The 19,658-nt window shown below is 30.8% G+C and overlaps 3 protein-coding genes across 8 annotated transcripts; 1 reads left to right on the top strand and 2 right to left on the bottom strand.

Annotated features, from left to right (window-relative positions):
- Nucleotides 1-2,082, bottom strand: LOC109340306 (RNA-binding protein 38-like). 3 transcript variants are annotated; one of them, XM_019577969.1, is made up of 6 exons: nucleotides 1,445-2,082; nucleotides 1,249-1,363; nucleotides 973-1,093; nucleotides 836-875; nucleotides 419-623; nucleotides 1-329 (listed from the first exon to the last, which is right to left on the bottom strand). In XM_019577969.1, exons 1-6 carry the CDS (start codon nucleotides 1,649-1,651, stop codon nucleotides 253-255), a joined length of 765 nt encoding a protein of 254 aa, XP_019433514.1. In that variant the 5' UTR covers nucleotides 1,652-2,082; the 3' UTR covers nucleotides 1-252. The 3 variants fall into 3 exon arrangements, with proteins under 3 accessions (XP_019433514.1, XP_019433513.1, XP_019433515.1); XM_019577968.1 differs by having other exon boundaries at nucleotides 973-1,087; nucleotides 1,243-1,363; nucleotides 1,445-2,079; XM_019577970.1 differs by having other exon boundaries at nucleotides 1-326; nucleotides 973-1,087; nucleotides 1,243-1,363; nucleotides 1,445-2,067.
- Nucleotides 2,083-11,715: 9,633 nt separating this feature from the next.
- On the top strand, nucleotides 11,716-12,509 carry LOC109340305. The gene has a single exon (XM_019577966.1). The coding sequence runs from the start codon at nucleotides 11,934-11,936 to the stop codon at nucleotides 12,357-12,359; it is 426 nt and encodes a 141-aa protein (XP_019433511.1). The 5' UTR covers nucleotides 11,716-11,933; the 3' UTR covers nucleotides 12,360-12,509.
- A 2,832-nt stretch (nucleotides 12,510-15,341) lies between these two features.
- Nucleotides 15,342-18,757, bottom strand: LOC109340303 (growth-regulating factor 7-like). 4 transcript variants are annotated; one of them, XM_019577965.1, is made up of 5 exons: nucleotides 18,164-18,755; nucleotides 17,874-18,020; nucleotides 17,307-17,563; nucleotides 17,161-17,207; nucleotides 15,342-16,466 (listed from the first exon to the last, which is right to left on the bottom strand). In XM_019577965.1, the coding sequence occupies exons 1-5, from the start codon at nucleotides 18,417-18,419 to the stop codon at nucleotides 15,707-15,709; spliced, it is 1,467 nt and encodes a 488-aa protein (XP_019433510.1). In that variant the 5' UTR covers nucleotides 18,420-18,755; the 3' UTR covers nucleotides 15,342-15,706. The 4 variants fall into 4 exon arrangements, with proteins under 4 accessions (XP_019433510.1, XP_019433509.1, XP_019433507.1 ...); XM_019577964.1 differs by having other exon boundaries at nucleotides 17,161-17,563; nucleotides 17,892-18,020; nucleotides 18,164-18,757; XM_019577962.1 differs by having other exon boundaries at nucleotides 17,161-17,563; nucleotides 18,164-18,756.
- Nucleotides 18,758-19,658: the final 901 nt, after the last annotated feature.

The following is a 19,658-nucleotide window of genomic DNA, read 5'->3' as shown; positions in this document are numbered from 1 at the left end:
TAAAATATGTGCATCAGAATTTTAAAACTAATAATTTCAAGACAATGAACAAATCCATGGCTAACTTCATGAGTAACTGGCTTCTAAGATCACCAGTACTATGTATGAAAAACCTTAGTATGTTATTTGTTTGATATAGTTACTTTACTAGACCACTTCATTGGTAATGTTCTTAAACCATTCTGGTTTATTCAACTGTGATACTTGTCCTTTTGCTTTTTCTCTTCAAGTGAATTTGATGGAATCTCCTCATTAAGCTGAATGTTTCTGTTCTGGAGGAGATCCTAGTACTCCTGTTCCAGCAGCTACTGTTCCTGTGATTAATCCTGCTTCAATTTAATAGACAATGAACTTAGGAATTATACCATGAAAAAAATCTTAGTCAAAACAAATATGTGGCATTATTTAGATACAGAACCAGTGCTGGAACTTGAAGGAGAAGCTGAAATAGGTTCTGATAAGCCAGCAACTGTTAATTCCTGAGATGACATTTCAGGGAATTGTGTCTTTTTAACATATGCTGCTGGAATAAACTGCCTGCTATGGTCATAGAAGGGTAGGTAGTACGCCGGTAACAACCGAAACGGAAGTTGCTGTCCACCATATGCATTATGGTAGTTTTGCTAAGAACAACCAAATTCACACAAAAAATGTTGTTAGTACAAAATGGAATATGTCCTTGTAAGCCATAATTGTACTAAAATATTATCTCCCTATGTGAATTTTAATGATTTTGTACAAATTATTTGTTATAGTATTCAAACAGATATCCAATTAGACCCAGAAATCATAGAAGTGATAAGTAAATGTAGCATATTTTGCAGATCAAACTAACCATGCCATAGATTCCTTGAGGGGAAGGGTAACCTGGGTACCTGAATGTTGGAGGAAAAAGTTCATTTAGAATGTGATAAAATTGCTAGATCAATTTGTCAAATATAACAGTTTACTTCATATGGTTGAATTTCATACCTATATGGTGGATATTGAAATGTATATTGTGGTATGTGCTGATTAAAATAAGTTGATGTGCCTTGAAATTGGGTTGGTACCCTATTCCATGAAGGGCTTCTCAATTTCTGTCTTGCTAAAACATTTGTAAATAGGAAAAGGCCAAAATAAGAAGAATCATCATAAACATTTTGTTTTGGTTTGCATGTATGTAATTCAGGTTAAGATTAAATAAAAGTAGCATCAACAAAATTTAGAATAAAAAACAAAATTAATATGAAAGTGAAATACCTGAGTGATCAATTTTTTGTGCACCAAGAGCTGCAATATTACAATTAGCTCTTCTTCCATCAATAACAGGATAAGGATTCTGGCAAGCTCTTTCTGCAGAATTTTGGTCCTTGAAGGTTACCTAAAACAAATAAACATCATAGAGTCAGAAACAAATAAACATCAAAGAAGAACAAAAACTAAGTACAAAAGTGGTTGTTACAAAGCCATATCCTTTTGATCTTCCAGTGTTTCTGTCAGTGATGACAACAGCTTCTAGGATCTCACCAAACTGATCAAAATAACGTTTGAGAGTGTCTCTTTTTGTCTCCCAAGCCAACCCTCCAACAAAGATCTTAGTACATGTTGTGTCACCAACTTGTGTAGAAACATTTTGACTCATAATCTTGTTTTGTCTTGGCTGTGACATTTCTCAATTCTCAGTTCACTAAGTTCTCAAAGATTTAAACAAAGATAGAGATAGGATCTTAGGAACAAAATGGTAGGAACACAATGAAAAAAGTCAGAATAGTTGTTTTGGTTGGTCGTAAAGTATGAATAGTGAATAATCAATGAAATCAAGCCCAGAGAAATTTTTTCACATAAACATGTTCTTTAAGTGATTCTGGTTCATTCTAGAGAAGCAAAAGTGCAAAGGTACTTGATTTTCATACTGATGTTTCCTCAGATTCCACAACAATGATTCCCTTAACAAGAAACTTAATGAATAGTAATGAAGGGTTGAAAAATGTGGAGGAGTAAAACAACAGAATCAGAAAAAACAAAAAGAGAAAGAAAATATATAAAGGAAACTAGTAAAAAATCATTTATTTTTGCAAGAATTGTGCATATCACGATGTAGACTGTAGAGTAAGCAAAATGACAAGGGGAGGATCAAGTAAAATGAAGCAACATATACACAGTTTTTTTTAAAGAGTTTTAAATGAGAGTATAAAGTTTTTTACACTATCACATCATGCCTTAATTTGTATTACTTTTGTTTGAGAGTCAATAATGATTAACAAATTAATGATAATTAATTTGCTAACAGTGTAAAAGTTTTACACTGTCAATGCATAGATTTGCTTTGCTGATAGTGTAAAAAACTCTTGTATACATATTAAATAATTTTTAAATTGTTAATGCATAATTTTTCGTTCATATTTAATTATTATCCACTGCAAATAAATGATAAATTATATAATGATTTTATATATATATATATATAATTAACTCATGTGTAGAGAATTACTTAGAAAATTAAATTACTTGGGTTTGGATGATTATTTGCAAATGATTTAAATTCCACCATAAGAATTAAATGTTAATCTCAAAGTTAGATGTATTGGAGGACTCTATAATTCTTTACTATAAATCTTCTTTACTATAAATCATGGCTATTAATAAAACATTGATATCAAAATTTGTCTAAGTAAAATCAATTTTGCAAAATTAATTTTTTATAATTAAGTTTAAAGTGAAATAATTTATGTGGATTAATTTTTATTTAAAATGCTACTCATATTCTTAGACTTTAGCAATAAAAAACAACAAACACCTCTATAGACGCCGTTAGATAAATTTACACAAAGTAGTGTAACGAATTGAGAAAATATAATGGCAATGCACGTTTTGGAAATTAAATTGAGTATGGAAATAGGAGTAGTTTGGTGTTTATATGTTTGGCCATATCAAAGCTTTTTAAAACTTTTTAATGGGTCCAAAGATACGTGCTTGGCTGTTTTCAACTTTCTATCTTCTTTCGTCCGTTCCATCACTTATTCAATCCTCATTTATTCGTTTTCCATATTCTTATTATTAGACTATGATATTATGATGCTTGCCGCGTGGAATATTTTGTTGATGCCATATGGAGGAGCGTTTGGACCACGCACACAAAGAAAATCCATTGACTATCCACTTTTCTAAGCATCAAATTCATCTTATGCCATCTTCTCTAAATACAAAGAAGAACGTGGAGGCAATCAATCTGCCTAATTTTTTTTATAACCAATAGTATTTATAAGGAATTAATTTTTTTTGTGTTATGTGTTTACTCTTCTAAACAACTGTTATTTCTAACAATCAAATATTTTTAGTTTAATATAATACCTAGAGATCTATATGCATTATGTTTGGTTAATAAGAGAAAATAGAAGAGAAAAAGTAGAATGAAAGAAAATAATAAAAAATAAGATGATATTTTTGTTCTTTAATATGATTTAAAATGGAAGAGAAGTTAGTGGAAAGAAAATATAAATTTGTGCATAAATACCCTTGTTATTTACATATATAAAAAATTGTGTGTCATGTCAAATGTTTAAAAACTATATTTTTTTTTGTTGCAAATTACATAAATAAATATTTTTTGGTGATAATATTCATTAATATTTTTTAATTATCATATAACTTATAAATTTGATGGAACAATTTTTTGTTTATAAAATTCAATGAAAATCATTAACATCCTATATTTTATTCTAACTAATGCATTTAAAGAAATGACAACTCACACTTGATAAATATTTTTATATTTTTAATCATCTCACTTTTGCACATTTGCATTTTGTATTTCTAATTTCTTTATTATTTGTCATTTTATTTGTAATATTAAGTATTATGTTTATTTTTATTTTTATTTTTACTCTATTTTACTGAACATGCGTAATTACTATTTATTTGTGTAATAAAATTAAATTTAGGTAAACTAATTTCGAATATAAATGAATATAAATATAAGTTCACAATATTGCATTTAGTTTCACTACATATCTATTTTCATCTAGAATAGTGTTCATTTAATTCATACATGATGAAAGGGTAAATTTGTATTTTTTTATGTCTATCATTTTCTTCACAAACTAGGGAATAAAAGTTTCTTGTGGTGCTCATTCATATTTTTTCTTTTCCTTCTATATAGTGTTTAATCAAAAGATGGAAAATGATATTTTCACTACTTTTCTTTCATATTCTTTTCATTCCCCATTTTTTCTATAAAACCAAACATAAGCCTTAATATAGTCTTACACATTAAATCAACTTCTTGTTGATAACCAAGATAGTTAATGTTGTGCTAGAAATTGTATCTAGGAACAAAGATCATCTTCATTCATGGAGAGACAAATACTTGAATTTATTTATATTTTTAATGATAAAAATATTATTTCATTGTACATAAAAGGATAAAATGTTTTACCATATTATTATTTCATTTGTTTTTTGTAGTATTTGTCTCTTCATTAATGAAGAGAATCTTACTCTATATCTAAACTGAAGTACCAAAAAAGAGAATTTATCTAGACTTAAAAGTAAATTAAATAAAAATAATATGATAATTTGTTTGGCGTCTTTAATAAGATATTAGCAATTTAGTTCGTGCAATGCACGTGATAGGTTTTTCCTTTTGTTGATATTTAAAAAATTCATTAATTGTTTTCCTAATTTATTTAAAAATGTATTCAAATATAGATTATGTTGATTTTTAATTAATATTAAAAAAATACTAGTTATGAGCTTTTGCATTGCAGAATTATTTCGAAGGTTTTTCTTGTTTTAATTTCAAAATTATTTTGAAATCTTATCTTAGTTTAAATATTCCATTTTTTATAAGTTATATTAAATAAAAATTGTTTTAATTTCTAATTAAATTTAATTAATTATATTACATTATAAAATTAAGGCATTACCAAAAAAAATTATAAAACTAAATTAATAAATAATTAAAAAAAGTAGTCGGACAGAATTTCAGATTTGAGTTTGTTGAAAGCTGGCTGTTAGGTGTGTGATTTAGTAATGGTAGGTCAATTAGTCAAACCATAATAAGGTTATAATAAATAATCATCATCATCTGCAAGAAATATTTTAAAATGATTGAATGTAATCAACACAGTAAGCAAAGTCATTCATTTTCATAAATTTCCTCACAACAAATTATTTCTCAATGCTTTAGATTTATTTTTTAAATTAAAAAAACAGATTTACTATGCCATTTGATATATCCTATAACCAGAAATGAGTCAAATTGAACTAGAGTGAAGAAAATGATTTTTTTTTTGTGAAATAAGATAATTGTTTAGAAAAAATCTGGTGCAGGAAATTTATGTTAAATATGTAAGGAGTTGATTATCAATTAGATAATTTGTCATATAAAATACCAACTTTATATCCAATTAGACAATTGATGTTTTAATAATATATAAGATAAAAAATGTATACACTAATAGTAGTGTAAGAATTTTTTATAGTATCAATATATCATTTATTATTCATTTTTAATTATAATTGATTCTTAAATAAAAATAACATTGTGGATGATTCATTGACTTTATATAAATTTTTACATAATCAATACAATTACCCTCTATATATAATAAGGGTTGATACTTTATTTTTCCATTGTAAAAAATGATCTGAGACCTCAATCAATAATAGAGTTTCAAAATTATACGACATCGGCAATTTTCTAGATTTCGTAATGTTTATTTCAAGATTTCATAAAATTAAGTTTTTCCTTAAAATTCTGGATTTACTATTCCACCTAGCATATGCTACAACCATTATTATTTACAATTGTATGAAAATGAAGAAAAGTTTTAATTTTTTTCTATAAAAATTAAGGTAATTATTAAAAAATTGTAATAAGAATAAAATTCTCTTAAATATATAAATACGAGTTTATAGGCCATTTTAAAGCGTGATCTAAAGTACTTTATCTACATAGTTAGAAGTCTAAAGTTGTGATCCCATATTGTATGGCTAAAAAGACTTCCTTAAAATAATACAAGTGTCATATTTTTTTATCCTTGTTAAATAAGAGAATAAAACTTTGTGAAACTCAATAAACTAGTCCAATACTAACCTTGCATCAAAGGCACAATTTTATGATATATACTCATTTATCTTTAAATCAATTTGTTTCTCTGTCTTTTCCTCCCTTTCTGCTTTTAGGGGGTTGAGTTTTCGTCTACCCCAATTTGGTATAGCTTTTTAGGTAAAGTACTCTTAATATGAGAAGAAAAAAAGATGGCACCCCTTTATGATTAAACTTAGCCACTTAGAATCACTTCCAGTTTGAAAAGGTAGTGCATAGTAAAGTTGCATTGACATGATAATGAGCCATTTTTATGGAATCAAAGAAAAAGGGAAATACGGCCGAGAATAGTTTTTGATTGTTCCCGAATCAAAATCAATTTTAGTGGCGTTCATTTTACCATCCATAAGGTATTATTTTTTTATATAACCAATGTTATACCTTCATCCTACTTGTTCAATCCAACAAGTATTTTCTCGGGAATTGAATTTTTGATCTTTGGTCTAATAAAATTTTACATCACTAAACCATGTCTCATTAGTCATCCAGGTCTTCTTAGATTCTACACTCAAGATCCAACATAATAAAGTCAGGTTAATTTTACCATGTGTTATGGCTAAAAGCTACGGGCACTTACTTTACGAACTCAGACCACTGGTGGCTTAATTACTATGAGGATATTGGCTCTAACCCTGAGGTTTGGAGGTGGGTGTGGCACCTTAAGGCTCTCGAAAAAGTGAAGCTTATGTGTTGACTTGATTGACATGAGGCTCTTCCTTCTAATGAGCTTTGCTTCTAGAGCAATATGTTTCCGACTTTGATTTGCATGAGATGTCAGACATCTAATGAAGATGTTATGTATATTTTCAGGAGCTGTCGAGAGTCCTCATCTCTTTGGGAGAGACTTGGATTAAATGTTCCCTCCTTCTGGAGGGACCTATTGTCCGGAGTTTAGTTGGTGGAGAATTACAATCATCCCAATAGACTTTTTTTCTAGCAGGTATTTGATGGTCTTGGAAGTGAAGAAATATAATAACTCAATATTTAGCTAGAACACTTGGGATATTAATTTTGTTATTCCTAATTCCTACTATGACTTTTGGGAGTAACATAACTCCAGGATGAGCTTGCATTTGGAGGAGAGGTTATCCTTGGTTCATTGGTGTTGCCATGATCTTGGATAGGTGAAACTCAATGTTGATCACAGCTGCACTATAAACTCTAACATCATGGAAGGAGGTGGCACAATTAGAGATCATGTGGGCAATTGGTTATCAAGGTTTTCTGCCAATTTTGGAGTTAGATCATGTATCTTAGCTGAGCTTTTGGTGATGGAACAAGGTTTAACAATGACTTAGAACTTGGGCTTCAAAAATATTTCTTTAAAGAGCATTTGCTCGGAAGCGGTACAAATTTTACCCGAAGTAGTCAGAATTTGCATGTCTCATATCTTGATCATTGTCTTTAATATTATCATGGTTATCTTGTGATTTGATTGTTGAAGTCCATGCTGTTGCAAGAAAAGTTAATCAAGTGACGAATTTAATGACTAAACTTGGGTTATACTCGTCTACTAATATCAAGATTTGGCCAAGAGTCGCACGAGACTATCAAGCTTATCTTGATGAGGACTTTATTCTCCTTTGTTCTAGCTTCTTTGTTTAAATAAAATTTAAAATTATTTTATTCAAATATTGATTAAATTCTTTTTCTTAACCTAATCATATCAAATTGTTGGAGCATACATATAGTATAAGAAAAAATGTGTACAATAACAGTGTAACAATTTTTAAATGTTATTGTATTATACACCATTTATTTTTAATTCTCAGTGATTTTTTTAAATAAAAGTAATACAAATGAATGGTGAGTAATATATCAATCATTCATCTGTATATAAATTTCTATTATGTGATATTCATTATTTCATTTAGTGACATCACTTAACATGCTTATGTTGGATTCATCACATGAAACTATATGTAAGACAAAGTCACGATAATATACGATCCATAATATAATGACTTATATACTGTCATATTTCCTGCGTTGTATTCTTCCTATTCTAAACAAATTAGATTTCCAAATTTGTTATGGTGTATAAATTTTTAACAATTCACATATATTATACTCTACGGATCGGAGAATTGGGATTTCAACCAGAGCCTTCTATTCGTGGATCACTTTATGTTTCTACTTTCCATGAGATCTATACCCTTTTTATTCTATATCACTATTTCTTATTGACTTTTATATGAATAACTGAAAAATTATAATATACGTACTGATGTATTATAACCCGTATAAGTATGAGTTCCCATATATACATGCTAATGTCTTCTGTTATATCGTAAAAGCAGGCATGCATAGATACTAACAGAAATATGAGTAGAAGAGAAAAAGGATTGAGCTCTATTATGCTCAAATCTCAATCAAGAAAAGTTGAACAAAAATACTCTTTGAATAATACCTCTTTTACTATTGATAAAGCATGAATAGCTGTTCTTGATTTATAATAGGAGAAACTATACTCTATTTATACTAAACTAACGAGCCTAATTAACAAAACTAAAACAGAAACAACTAACCATAACTAATATAACAAACTAATCAGTAAAAACACAACAGACTTTTCCAAAGGGTAATTTAGGTAACTTGTTCATGAAGTAATCGAGCCTTGTTGTTGATTCGTGAAGTAAGGTGTTGGAGTCCTATGGTTGTTGTTGTGTATGATTCTGATGGTAGAATATGATGCTGATGCACTTGCTGGTAATGTACTATGATCTTTGACATTGGTGACTTTGATGCTGGTGTGATTTGCCTTATGATTGTTGTTGGCTGAAGTTCCTAGATTATTGGTTGCTGCTAGGCCTGCTGAAGTTCTTTGACCAGATGTGTGTGATGAATCAATGCTTGATGTGTTGGAGTGTGCTTTGCTTGAATTATAATGTCACTGCTTGGATATGTGCTTGTCTGGTTGTTTGTGTGATTTGTGGTTGGGTGTGATGGATTGGTTTAATAGATACTACTCAAAAATAGTAGTTAGTTGTTAACTAATTTGTATTGAATAATCTTCAAGCCATAAGAAACTCTAGTCCAGAAAATTATTATCTCACTAATAATCTATATATTAGTTAGATAATATTTATCATATATATAATATTTATATATCCATTTTACTTTTAATCAATATATCGTTACAATATCATCCCACTAATAATTTATGTTTCCAACTTACATTTATCATATTTATAAAATTAAATTTTATAATTAACACTCATAATAAATTTTATATCTTTCATTTATAAAGTATCATTAATTATATATATATATTTTACTAAAAGGGGTTCTTCCTGGTGGAGAGAATTAGGGACTCTTAGCTTAGTGAAAAGGAAAGAATAAATTATGGTTGGGTAAATGCTAGTATCGATAAGTCTTTTGGTAGTGGATCATCTATTAATTTCTGGACTGACTTATGGATAAGGAGTAATATTCTCAAAAATTCTTTTGCTAGACTGTTTCAGGTAGCCATGGATAAAGAGGCAACTATTGATTCTTTGGGTGTTTGGTATAATGGGTTTTGGTCGTGGAAATTGAGATGGAGGAAAAATTTGTTCACTTGGGAGGAAGAAGAGTACGAAGAGCTGCTAAGTCACTTTCACGGCTCTACTCCTAAACAACATACTGATGATTCATCGGATTGGATTCATGATACATTTGGACTATACACGATGAGTAATGCTTATCAAACTCTACATAAGATGGAAGGAAATAGTGAACTTGTTTTCTTCAAAAAAACGTTGGGCGTGTAATATTCCGACACAGATGAAGTGCCTAGCGTACAAAATTGTCTTGGATGAAATATCAACTAAAGTGAATCTTGCTCATAGAGGTTGACTAAATGCTCAAGATACCCTTCTTTATTCTCTTTGTGGTGAGCTGAAAGAATCTACTAATCATTTGTTTTTCACATGTTATGTTTCATATTTTGTTTGGCAAAGACTTTATTCTAGATTTGGGTTCTCTTCTATTATTCATAACGAAGTCAAGTCTCTATTTTCATTCCATGAAAACCATAAGGATGGGGAGGAAGAATCAACAATTTTGGATGACTCTTTGGTTTGTCACGATTTAGACTATTTGACACATTTGGAATAAAATTACTTTTTATAACAAGAGGTTCCATCTTGATGAGGTGATGAATCTTGTTTTTTTGCACTCTTGGAGTCTTCTCAATGCTCATTTTCCTTTATTCTCTTATTCATTTGTAGAATGGGTGGTAACCCATTAAATTGTCTTTCTCTTTGTTAACTTAGGGATTGTTTGGATAAGAGTATCATTTGTTCTGATAAAAAAAAGAGTATCATTTGTTCTCATAATTTCTTTATCTTTTAATTAATAAAGATTTCATTGTTACCCAAAAAAAAAATATGTTTTTTACTTTTTCTTTTTATCCCAATTAACTTTCATGGGTACAAACATTACAAATGAAAACTATATTATCTATTATACTCCATACTACTGGAACCATATTGTCATATGAACAGCTTCTGATACGTCACTGCCTTACCATGAGACAAAAATTAATAAGTAAGGATGCTCTCTATTAACAGAGAGATACGTGCTATATAATAATACATAAAATGTCATATATAACAATATTTTTATTTTTTTTATTTATTATAAAATTATATTTTTTTTATTGAAAATATGAGTAAAAATAATTGTCTACCTCTCTATTAATAGCAGAGGATCCTAGTTAAAGATTAATGTTATCTGTCTTCCGGTTTAACTATATCCAATTCACCTTTCTCTTCCAACCGAAAGTCAATTAAGATATGGAAGTTTTCTTTGTTGCATCTCCTTGTAATTATGCCGTGCCATTATGTCCATGTACATCAGGATCACACAATATGGCAACAAAATAAAAACAAAACCCATAAGCTAGTGCAATCTGAAAAGAATATATAAACAAACGTCATCATATCCACATCTACGGTTTAAAAGTATGATATCTCATATATGAACATAAAGGGAAAAAAATATCCATCTCCATTTTAATTATCTGGTTCTAGATGAGTTTTTTCCAACGCAATTGGGACATTGTATAATTTAGTCCAAAAGCAATGCATATCTGCATGCCCACCCAACCACACTCTGCCACTTGTACAATCTTTGAAGTTCAAATATCATATAGCATAGACTATTTATGACAACCTTAAGCATGTAGGAATATAGTTTAAACCCTGGAATAGAGTCATGGAGTGGCATAATAATAAATAGTAAAATGGACGATGCAGTTGTGCCACTTTCCACTATAACCGACAATGTTGCATGCGTGTTGAAAAATCTTTCATTTTCCATTCCCTTACACAAAACCTATCATTATATTTATACTCGGTAGAAAAAAGATTTGTTGTCCTAAATTATGTTTCGTACGTTTTCTCGTATTAATGAAAATATATATTGTTAATTAAAATATTTATACATTTATTAGTATTGTTTTTGCTTCGTTTTTATTGGCCCAAAATAATATATGAAGAATGATTTTGATAGCTGATCTTTATTCTTTATCCTCACTCCTTGCCCTTATTCCTAAGTTTTCTACTCAGCCGAAAGAAAGCTTTCTACTCCACTCCACACACCACAAACCCTTCCATTTTTTTATAAAGCCTAGCTCACTAATCACTATATATCTCACTTTGCTTTCTCTTCAAACACTAAAAAACTCACCATTCACAAGTCACATTTTCCTCTCAAACTTTTTCGTCATTTCCCTTCGTTTTCTCACACTCAAAAAAGACCATTTTGTTGATCCTATATACCCCATTTTTTCCTACTTCATGCAATTATCTCTATAGCTACTTATCAACTTTCACCAACACCATTTCTTTGTATCAAAATGGGAAACTTTCTTGCTCCTTGTACTTGCATGTCAAAGCATGGTAAATTTGTGAGGGTAGTAAAACCAGATGGAAAGGTTCTAAAGTTTAATTCTCCAATCAATGTGAAGGACATCATGACAAATTTTCCAGCTTTTGGTATTGGTATTTCAAAGGAAGCTACACATCTTCTCTCACTAAATCATGAAATGAATGCAGGAAGATTATACCACTTGATTCCTTCTATGTGTTCCCCTCCAATTATTAAAAAGCAAGGGAACGCAAAGAGGATCAAAGTTGTTATAACCAAGCAGCAACTTCAGCAGTTGGTGACAAAAGAGATCTCTATAGAGGATATACTAACAGAGGTTAAAACATTTGATGTTGATTTTTCATACAAACAGAAGCCAAAATTGGAAACTATACTTGAAGAAAATGAGTGGTAGACACAAATATATAAAATAATAGTTTTGTTTTCTCTATATAGTTTTCTGGTTTTTAACCCTTCTCTTCTTCCTTCCTTTGTTTTAGTTCTTTCTTTCTGTGATAGTCATGGCTGCTATTGTAATGCTTTTTTTTTTTGCATTGTAAGGACACAAAAGAATGGAAGAATGTAAATTAAAGGAAGGCATAGAACCTAGTCTAAATAAATAGTTAAGGTTGGTTTTTAAATTTTGTATATATGCACTTTGCATTGGCAGGTTTTCTTTTTTCTCATTGGCTTGGTCTCGTGGATATGTTATTATTATGAGTTCAACTCCTTTCCGGTACTGGAGAAACCAGTACTGGAATATGAGGTTGAGAATTTTTGAAAGAGTTTTTATTTATTTTTAATAGAATATAACATGTAATCATAGTCGTTAATTGTTTTTTGCCACATGTCATCATCCTATCCAGCACTGGACTCTCCGGTATTGGAGAGGATCCATTTCCTATTATTATATGCTCGAATTTAACTTGGAATTAATAGAGGTTAGATACTTATGCTCTCTAATTAAGAAATGCACATGATTGAGAGTTGAGGATCAGCACCTTTTGAGAATTCCTTGGAAGTTTATGACAAATTTGATTTACCAAATACATAGCTGAATGAACAAAAAAAAACACAGCATTTTGGTAACTCATTAGTCATCTAAAATTTAGTTACTTTAACTTTATTTGAACTCATGTTAGCTGAACGAATTTATTGTTATTTTATCTTTTGTACTGACATTTGTTATTATAATAAATTTTATTAATGCGTGAATTCAGCCAACATTTTCATTCAATACTTCATATTTAATGTTAAAAAGTTTCATCAAATGAATCATGGATCATCATCTAATGAGATAAAAGATGAAGGAACATATATTTGAGACATTGATAATGTATGAAACTATTTCATTATAATAAGTACATGTTAGAGAAGTAGAAACAGGGTCATGATTCAAGATAACACTACAAAACCTTAGCAAAACATTGAATTTCCACATGAATAACCTTGCACTCAACTTTGGCCTTGGGAATGGAGATGTAAAGCACACCATGTTTCAACTCAGCCATTAACTTGTCCTTCTCACAATCATCTGGGATAATGAGACGGGTATATAATAAGAACTATAGCTCTTTCATGATCACAGGGTCATGTTGAATGAAGATCTCTTGTGCCGGTCATGTCCAATCACATTTTGATTTCATGCTCTTTATATTCGACATCCCAAGGTTTGTGGATCTCTCCTCCTCCTAAGGTATCTTAGAAAATTAGGTCCATTGTGTGTAGCATGACCAGCTCCTCTTCCATACTGGATTATCCTGAATATGAGCAAAAAGATTTTATATATTTTTTATTAGTTAAAAGAAGAGAAAAAATGACTTTGGAAAGTCTCCCATTGTTTTGGAGTTAGATGAAGGAGATGTTAATTACATTTTTAAATGAAAAATAAAAAATATTGTAATATTATGATTAGTTTACCTTCCTTAGTCTAAATTTTATATTTTCAAACAATAGAGAGATTTGCCCTCCTTTTTTCTTCCATTATTTCCTCTTCCTAACCGTTTGATGTATCTCATTCATTTTCCCTCATAACTCCAAACAAAGCCTAATGGTTAGTTTCAGAGTTGGATTTTGGAGGGAAAGAAAAAAGCTTATGAGTTATCTCACAAATGTATTTTATGGCTTCTACGTCTTCTTTTTTCATTCTTTTTCCTCTAAAATTCAACTCTCAAACTAACTCTAATTATACAATATACCTACTAATAGAAAACAAGTACCCAATAAGACTCTTGTCACTTAAAGTAACGTGTGTCAAATTCCTTAATCCTTAAATGGGTATAGAATCAAAATACAATTACATTAAAATTAAAAAGTAAAACCAGACTATAAGTATACTCAGATATCATTTTTCCTTTTCAATCCTAAACTTGAAGAGTTCTACTCTCAAAATAAATGTGCACCTTACTTGTGTAAGTAAGATAATAAACTGTAATCATTGTAGTATAAGTGGAAAGAAAATTTCAAGATAGATAATATAACAAAGCTTTGGCACAGTGCCATTGTTCAAAAGTGATTGATGATGTCCTATGTGGTATCTATCTCAAGAAGGACTATAATCCCCCCCACTTGTTTAAAGCTGTCTACTCCTTTTCACTTGTAAGAGTTTTGTCGTCACAGATAGTGTTTTATTTTGTACTACTAAAGCTTCTGAGTGCATAATTTGAATGGACAGATAGATGTATTTATTTCCGACTTAATCTCATTTAAAAATGTTACTTCAATTTTAAAAAATAAAAATATAAAATAATATTTTTATATTAATTTCATAAAGTTGATTGGTTACCGATATTAAGACATAAATATTTTGAAACACATTATCCTGTTCAGTTTTAATAGCTCCGACTCTCCCCTTATTGGTCACTTCAGCCTCAAGTCTGCATCATTTGGGCTCCACCAAGGTACGATTCATGTTAGTTGCAGCTGATTGTGCCCAGAAACTGGCCTTACTGTTGCAATTTAAGGGAAAACTGAAGGAAAAGAAAGATATTTTGTAGGACACTTGCTAGGTACATCATAAGTTATTGTTCATAAATAATTGTAAATATATATATTAGAAATATCAACAACAATCGAATCTTAATTCTACTTAGTATTGATTACATAGATCGAATGATATCAAAATGCTCAAATTTTAGCCAAATTATATCAAGTTTTACATGTTTGGTAAGAAGATAGAAAAACTAGTGTTACTTCCACCACAAAAATAAGAAATAACAAAAAATACCATTGAAGAGAGATATATGTTGATCAATAACATCATTGATATGTTGATACTGTTAGGGAGGGAGGACAATGAAGATATGAAGAGGTAGATAGTTGACATGATCAAAGTTAGGTCAGGACCACATAACAAAATAACCCCATGACCATGACAGTTAGTTCACTCAGTGTTAGAGATTAGTAACATTGTGACGTTTCCATGAAGTTGGAATTAAAGCTGCAAAGAAAAACTTCCATCACATAAACAGATACATAGGATTTTCATCACATTGTTTTCAGTACTTTATAACAAACCACCCGATCCAAATGCACAACATAGTTAAATACATAAAAAAAAGTGGCCGAATGCACGAGACTCCAGCTTAGTGGATCTGGAGAGGGCAGAAGTACACAACCTTAACCTGTAAACAAAGAGGTTGTTTCCGGGACTTGAACATGTGAGCTCACCCTCTTATATTTAAATACATAAGCAAGGAAAACAAGTTACAAAAACACTGTCCCATTAAAATAAAACCAGAGTAGAAAGATGCTAATTTTAATTTACTTTTGGTTGAACCTGAAGGCAATATCAGAATTATTGGCTCTTGATGATGCAACCCTTGGGCTGCTATTGCTACTACTGTCAGAAAATGAAGCAAGTGTTTTCTGCAAAACACCAGAAGGTGATGAAACCAATGTTCCCAAAGGGCTGCTGCTAGATTCAGCATGTGTTATGACAGAAGATGATGGATTTGAAGCTGCATCATTAGTGAAAGTGCTTGGCCTTAGAACTTCAGCTAATGGACCACCAAGTGTTGTTGAAGCTACCCAATGTGATGATGATAATGATGGGGTGAGCCAATTTGAGAGATGGGTTTTAGTCTCATTGTGTTGTGTGTTGTTTCCACTCTCCATTAGGCCTAAACCCATGTCAATAGTGCTTATGTCTTCATGCACACAACCACCTCCCATTGATAGCTCTAGAGAAGAAAGGGATAATTTACCAATTGATCCAACATTGGTCTTGTTTGTGTTACCATTGTTTTGTTCTGTTGACCAAGCATCAATGGAACCTCTTGGTTTCGGGGATTCGAGATTTTCCATGGGAAAATCAATAGGGTTTAGGAACATAGGAGGGTGTTGGTTCTGTTGATCTAGTACACCAGAATTATACAGTGCAAATGAATTCAGATATTGAGGCTCAGTGTCACTGAAGGAACTCTCGGTGGCTAAGCCAACTTTGTTATGCATCAGACTCTGAAATTCTGAGTGAGAAGCACCAAGGGAAATAGGATCTCCATTCAGCATCCACTCCAAGCTCCTTCACAATCAATCACAAAACTAGTAAACAGAGTTGCAATCTAAGAGCAAGCACAGTGGTTGTGCTTGTTCAGCAAATAAGAATGTTGTATGCTTGTTCACCATTGGAGACATGCTTATTTTCAAGAACATCGGCTGTTTAAGTGACATTCTTATTTCTCAATGGGACACTACTTGCCGAAAGTATGGGAGAGAGAGTTAAGAAGTCGCTTTGTCCAAATGGACTTATCAACATTAGTTCAAACTTGCTAAGCAAATTTGGCTCGCTAAGCGAGTGTTCATTTATATGTCTCAATTTCGCTATGCGAGTTCCAACTCATTAAGCGAAAGTATATTATTATATTTATGATAAAGTATAAAAGTGAGTTATATCCGACCCTACCTAGTGAATAAAAGTTTGGTTATTGTTGTTATAAAAAAGTGTGGTTATGAAACCCAAATAAAAATAAATGATGATTCATGAATATAATAAAAAAGTAGCGGTGTTCTAAATCTATTGCAAAAATGCAATGAATAAGGAATCATAAGAGAATACTAGTTTGCCACTCTAAAGTTATCATGATATATGAGGTTTTTATTGTGTGGTTTTTATTACTTTGAACTAGCCAGAGGTCCATGACTACATACATGCAGAAGAGAATGAAAACACCTTAATAGAAACTAAGACATATTGAATCTAAACTTCAATTCCTCACCTGGATTCTTTATTTGAAGGAACAGAAGCCACAGAATCAAAGTTTCTAGTTTTGACACCAAAATCATGAAGAGAAATGGAAGAAGAATCAAGGTATTGCTGACTGGTACCAGAAGCAACACACTGAGAAGTAGATCCACCTTTTCTGGTTGTGATGTTATCAGAAGTAGGAAAAGGATTAGAATCATTTCTAGCCCTCTTGATCTGGTTCTGGTTGTTGTTGTTGTTGGTGTGAACTTCCACAGGCTTTCTTGAACGGGGACGACCTCTATGCATATGCCTCTCACAATATTTGTGATTTGGTGCTACATCTCTTGAACATCTCCATTTTTTACCATCTGTTCTTCTGCACCTACCTGGCTCAGGATCACTGCTTGATAGCCTCAAATTGAAACCACCATTCACTACTCCAAAAGAAAAAAGTGACAAAGAAATGCAGATTTCAAGAAACAGTGAGAAAAAATAGACACAAACTGAAGTAAAGCAACATATCATGGAAAGAATAAAGGGTTGTTGATGGAATTAACAAATGGCATAATCTTTGAGACAAAACTACAAGCACTTGAGGCAGTACCAAAGGCACAAACTTTTCATGAGGAATAGACTAAAAAAGACAGAAAAGGCATAATGGTATGTTCTTAAATAGGTATAGTAACTCAAACACATGAAAAAATTGATAAAGGGAACAATTTATATTTAACAAAAGGGTCATACAAGTGGAGGGAGAATAACTTGGGATAAGGAGATGAGGAGGAACAGGAACAGAAGCCACCATGTACTTGTAAATCATAGCTTGTCTTTCAAGCTCTTTCCACTGTGCACTTGTGAAAGGAAACCCCAATGAAGCTGCCATCACATCTGCTATAAACAAACACAAAAACGTTGAAAGATACAAGTCAAAATTACATTTTTTTTCCTCTCTCTTTTAACCCTTTAATTCTTCTACCATAAAAGATGCAAACTTTCATATAATACTAGTAAGAAACCACATATTAATAACAAACCTGAGGATTTGAAAGCAGGGTAACCAGATGCATAATAAGCAGAAATATCAAAAGGCTGCTGCAAAGTTCTTACAGGTACAGAACCAGCACCATCAATAGCAGAATAAGCACCAGTTGTTGTAACAAGGTTCATATGATTAGTCCAATTAGACATATAATTAGTGTGAGTGGGACCATCACCATCACCAGCTACAGAGGAATCACTATCAAAGGGTTGTGATAATGGACGGTGGTGATGATTTTGATGCAACATCATAATCACACTATTCTTATTACCAGGGATGCTTCAAGGTTCTGCTGCACCTTCTTCACACCCAACCCAACAACACTATTTTAGTATTTTTATTAGGATCCTTGGGTGAAACACCAAATTGACTCATAATAATAACTTAAAACAAACACTCAGAGTAATTGCCAAAAATAGGAAACCAATTTGCCATCATAAAAAGAATCACCTACTACCAAACTCTTTAGCTCGTAGGAAGATGCTTCTGTTTATGGCCTTAGGATATGTCTATCTATCTAACAATAATAATAATGATTATAATAATAACACCTCAAACTGAGTTATAGTGTTGGGTTTCTCTCTCTTTATATGTGTATATTGGTTGACAGGTGTAGTGTAATAGATAGTTATAGAGGGGGTTTGTGTATTTTTTGGTAGTACTAAAAATATTATTTGTCTCATAATTAAGGAATTAATCATTTTAGAAGTATGTAAATACCTTTTTCAACAAATATTATGTCTATAAATTAAACTATTGATATTTTGATTATTTTAAAGATCTAACTAGACTAATATTTTATTGACAGGGTTTATGTGTATTTCTTTATGATTGAGTTTATGGGTTGCCGCCATTCTCGGCCTTTGTTTTGCTTCCATGCTTCCAACATTCGCACCATACGCTACAAGACAAATTAGTAAAAAAGTGATATGTTTTGTTCTTTTTCTTTTCTCTCTCTTCATCCATTTTTATCTCTCATCATTATTATGTTACCTCTCACTGTCCGTAGGTAAGTAACATTTTATTTAATACTTTTTTCACAATGTAAAAAAATATTGGGGTAAAGTCACATGATATTACTAACACTATGTTTGGCTCACAACCAAAAAAAGGAAGGAAAGAAAAAAAAAAGGAAGGAAAGAAAATGGAAAGAATGAAAATAAGGTAAAAAAATTAGTTGTTTGGTTTAAAAAAAAAAGGAAATAAAGAAAATTATAATTTTTTTCTTCTCTTGTTTGATTGTACAAAAAGTGAAAGGAAGGAAAAAATGAGTAAAATTACATAAACACTTCAAATAAAAAAGTCACATTTACAACATTATTGTTTTTACTACTTTGTTTTTAGCGTGTAATATCACAATTATTCAAATTTTTGTGCAATTTCAAGTATTTTAACTTGAGATAAAGTTATTTATCATATATTCCACCTAAGGAAGATAATTGATCTATTAGAAACATTGTGATGAACTTTGAGTATTTATTTTGAAGATC

Source organism: Lupinus angustifolius, unplaced genomic scaffold (assembly GCF_001865875.1).
Source record: "Lupinus angustifolius cultivar Tanjil unplaced genomic scaffold, LupAngTanjil_v1.0 Scaffold_157_35, whole genome shotgun sequence".
Lineage (NCBI taxonomy): Eukaryota > Viridiplantae > Streptophyta > Magnoliopsida > Fabales > Fabaceae > Lupinus > Lupinus angustifolius.
Note: the sequence above shows the minus strand (reverse complement) of the source record. Positions and strands in the feature narration are given on the sequence as shown.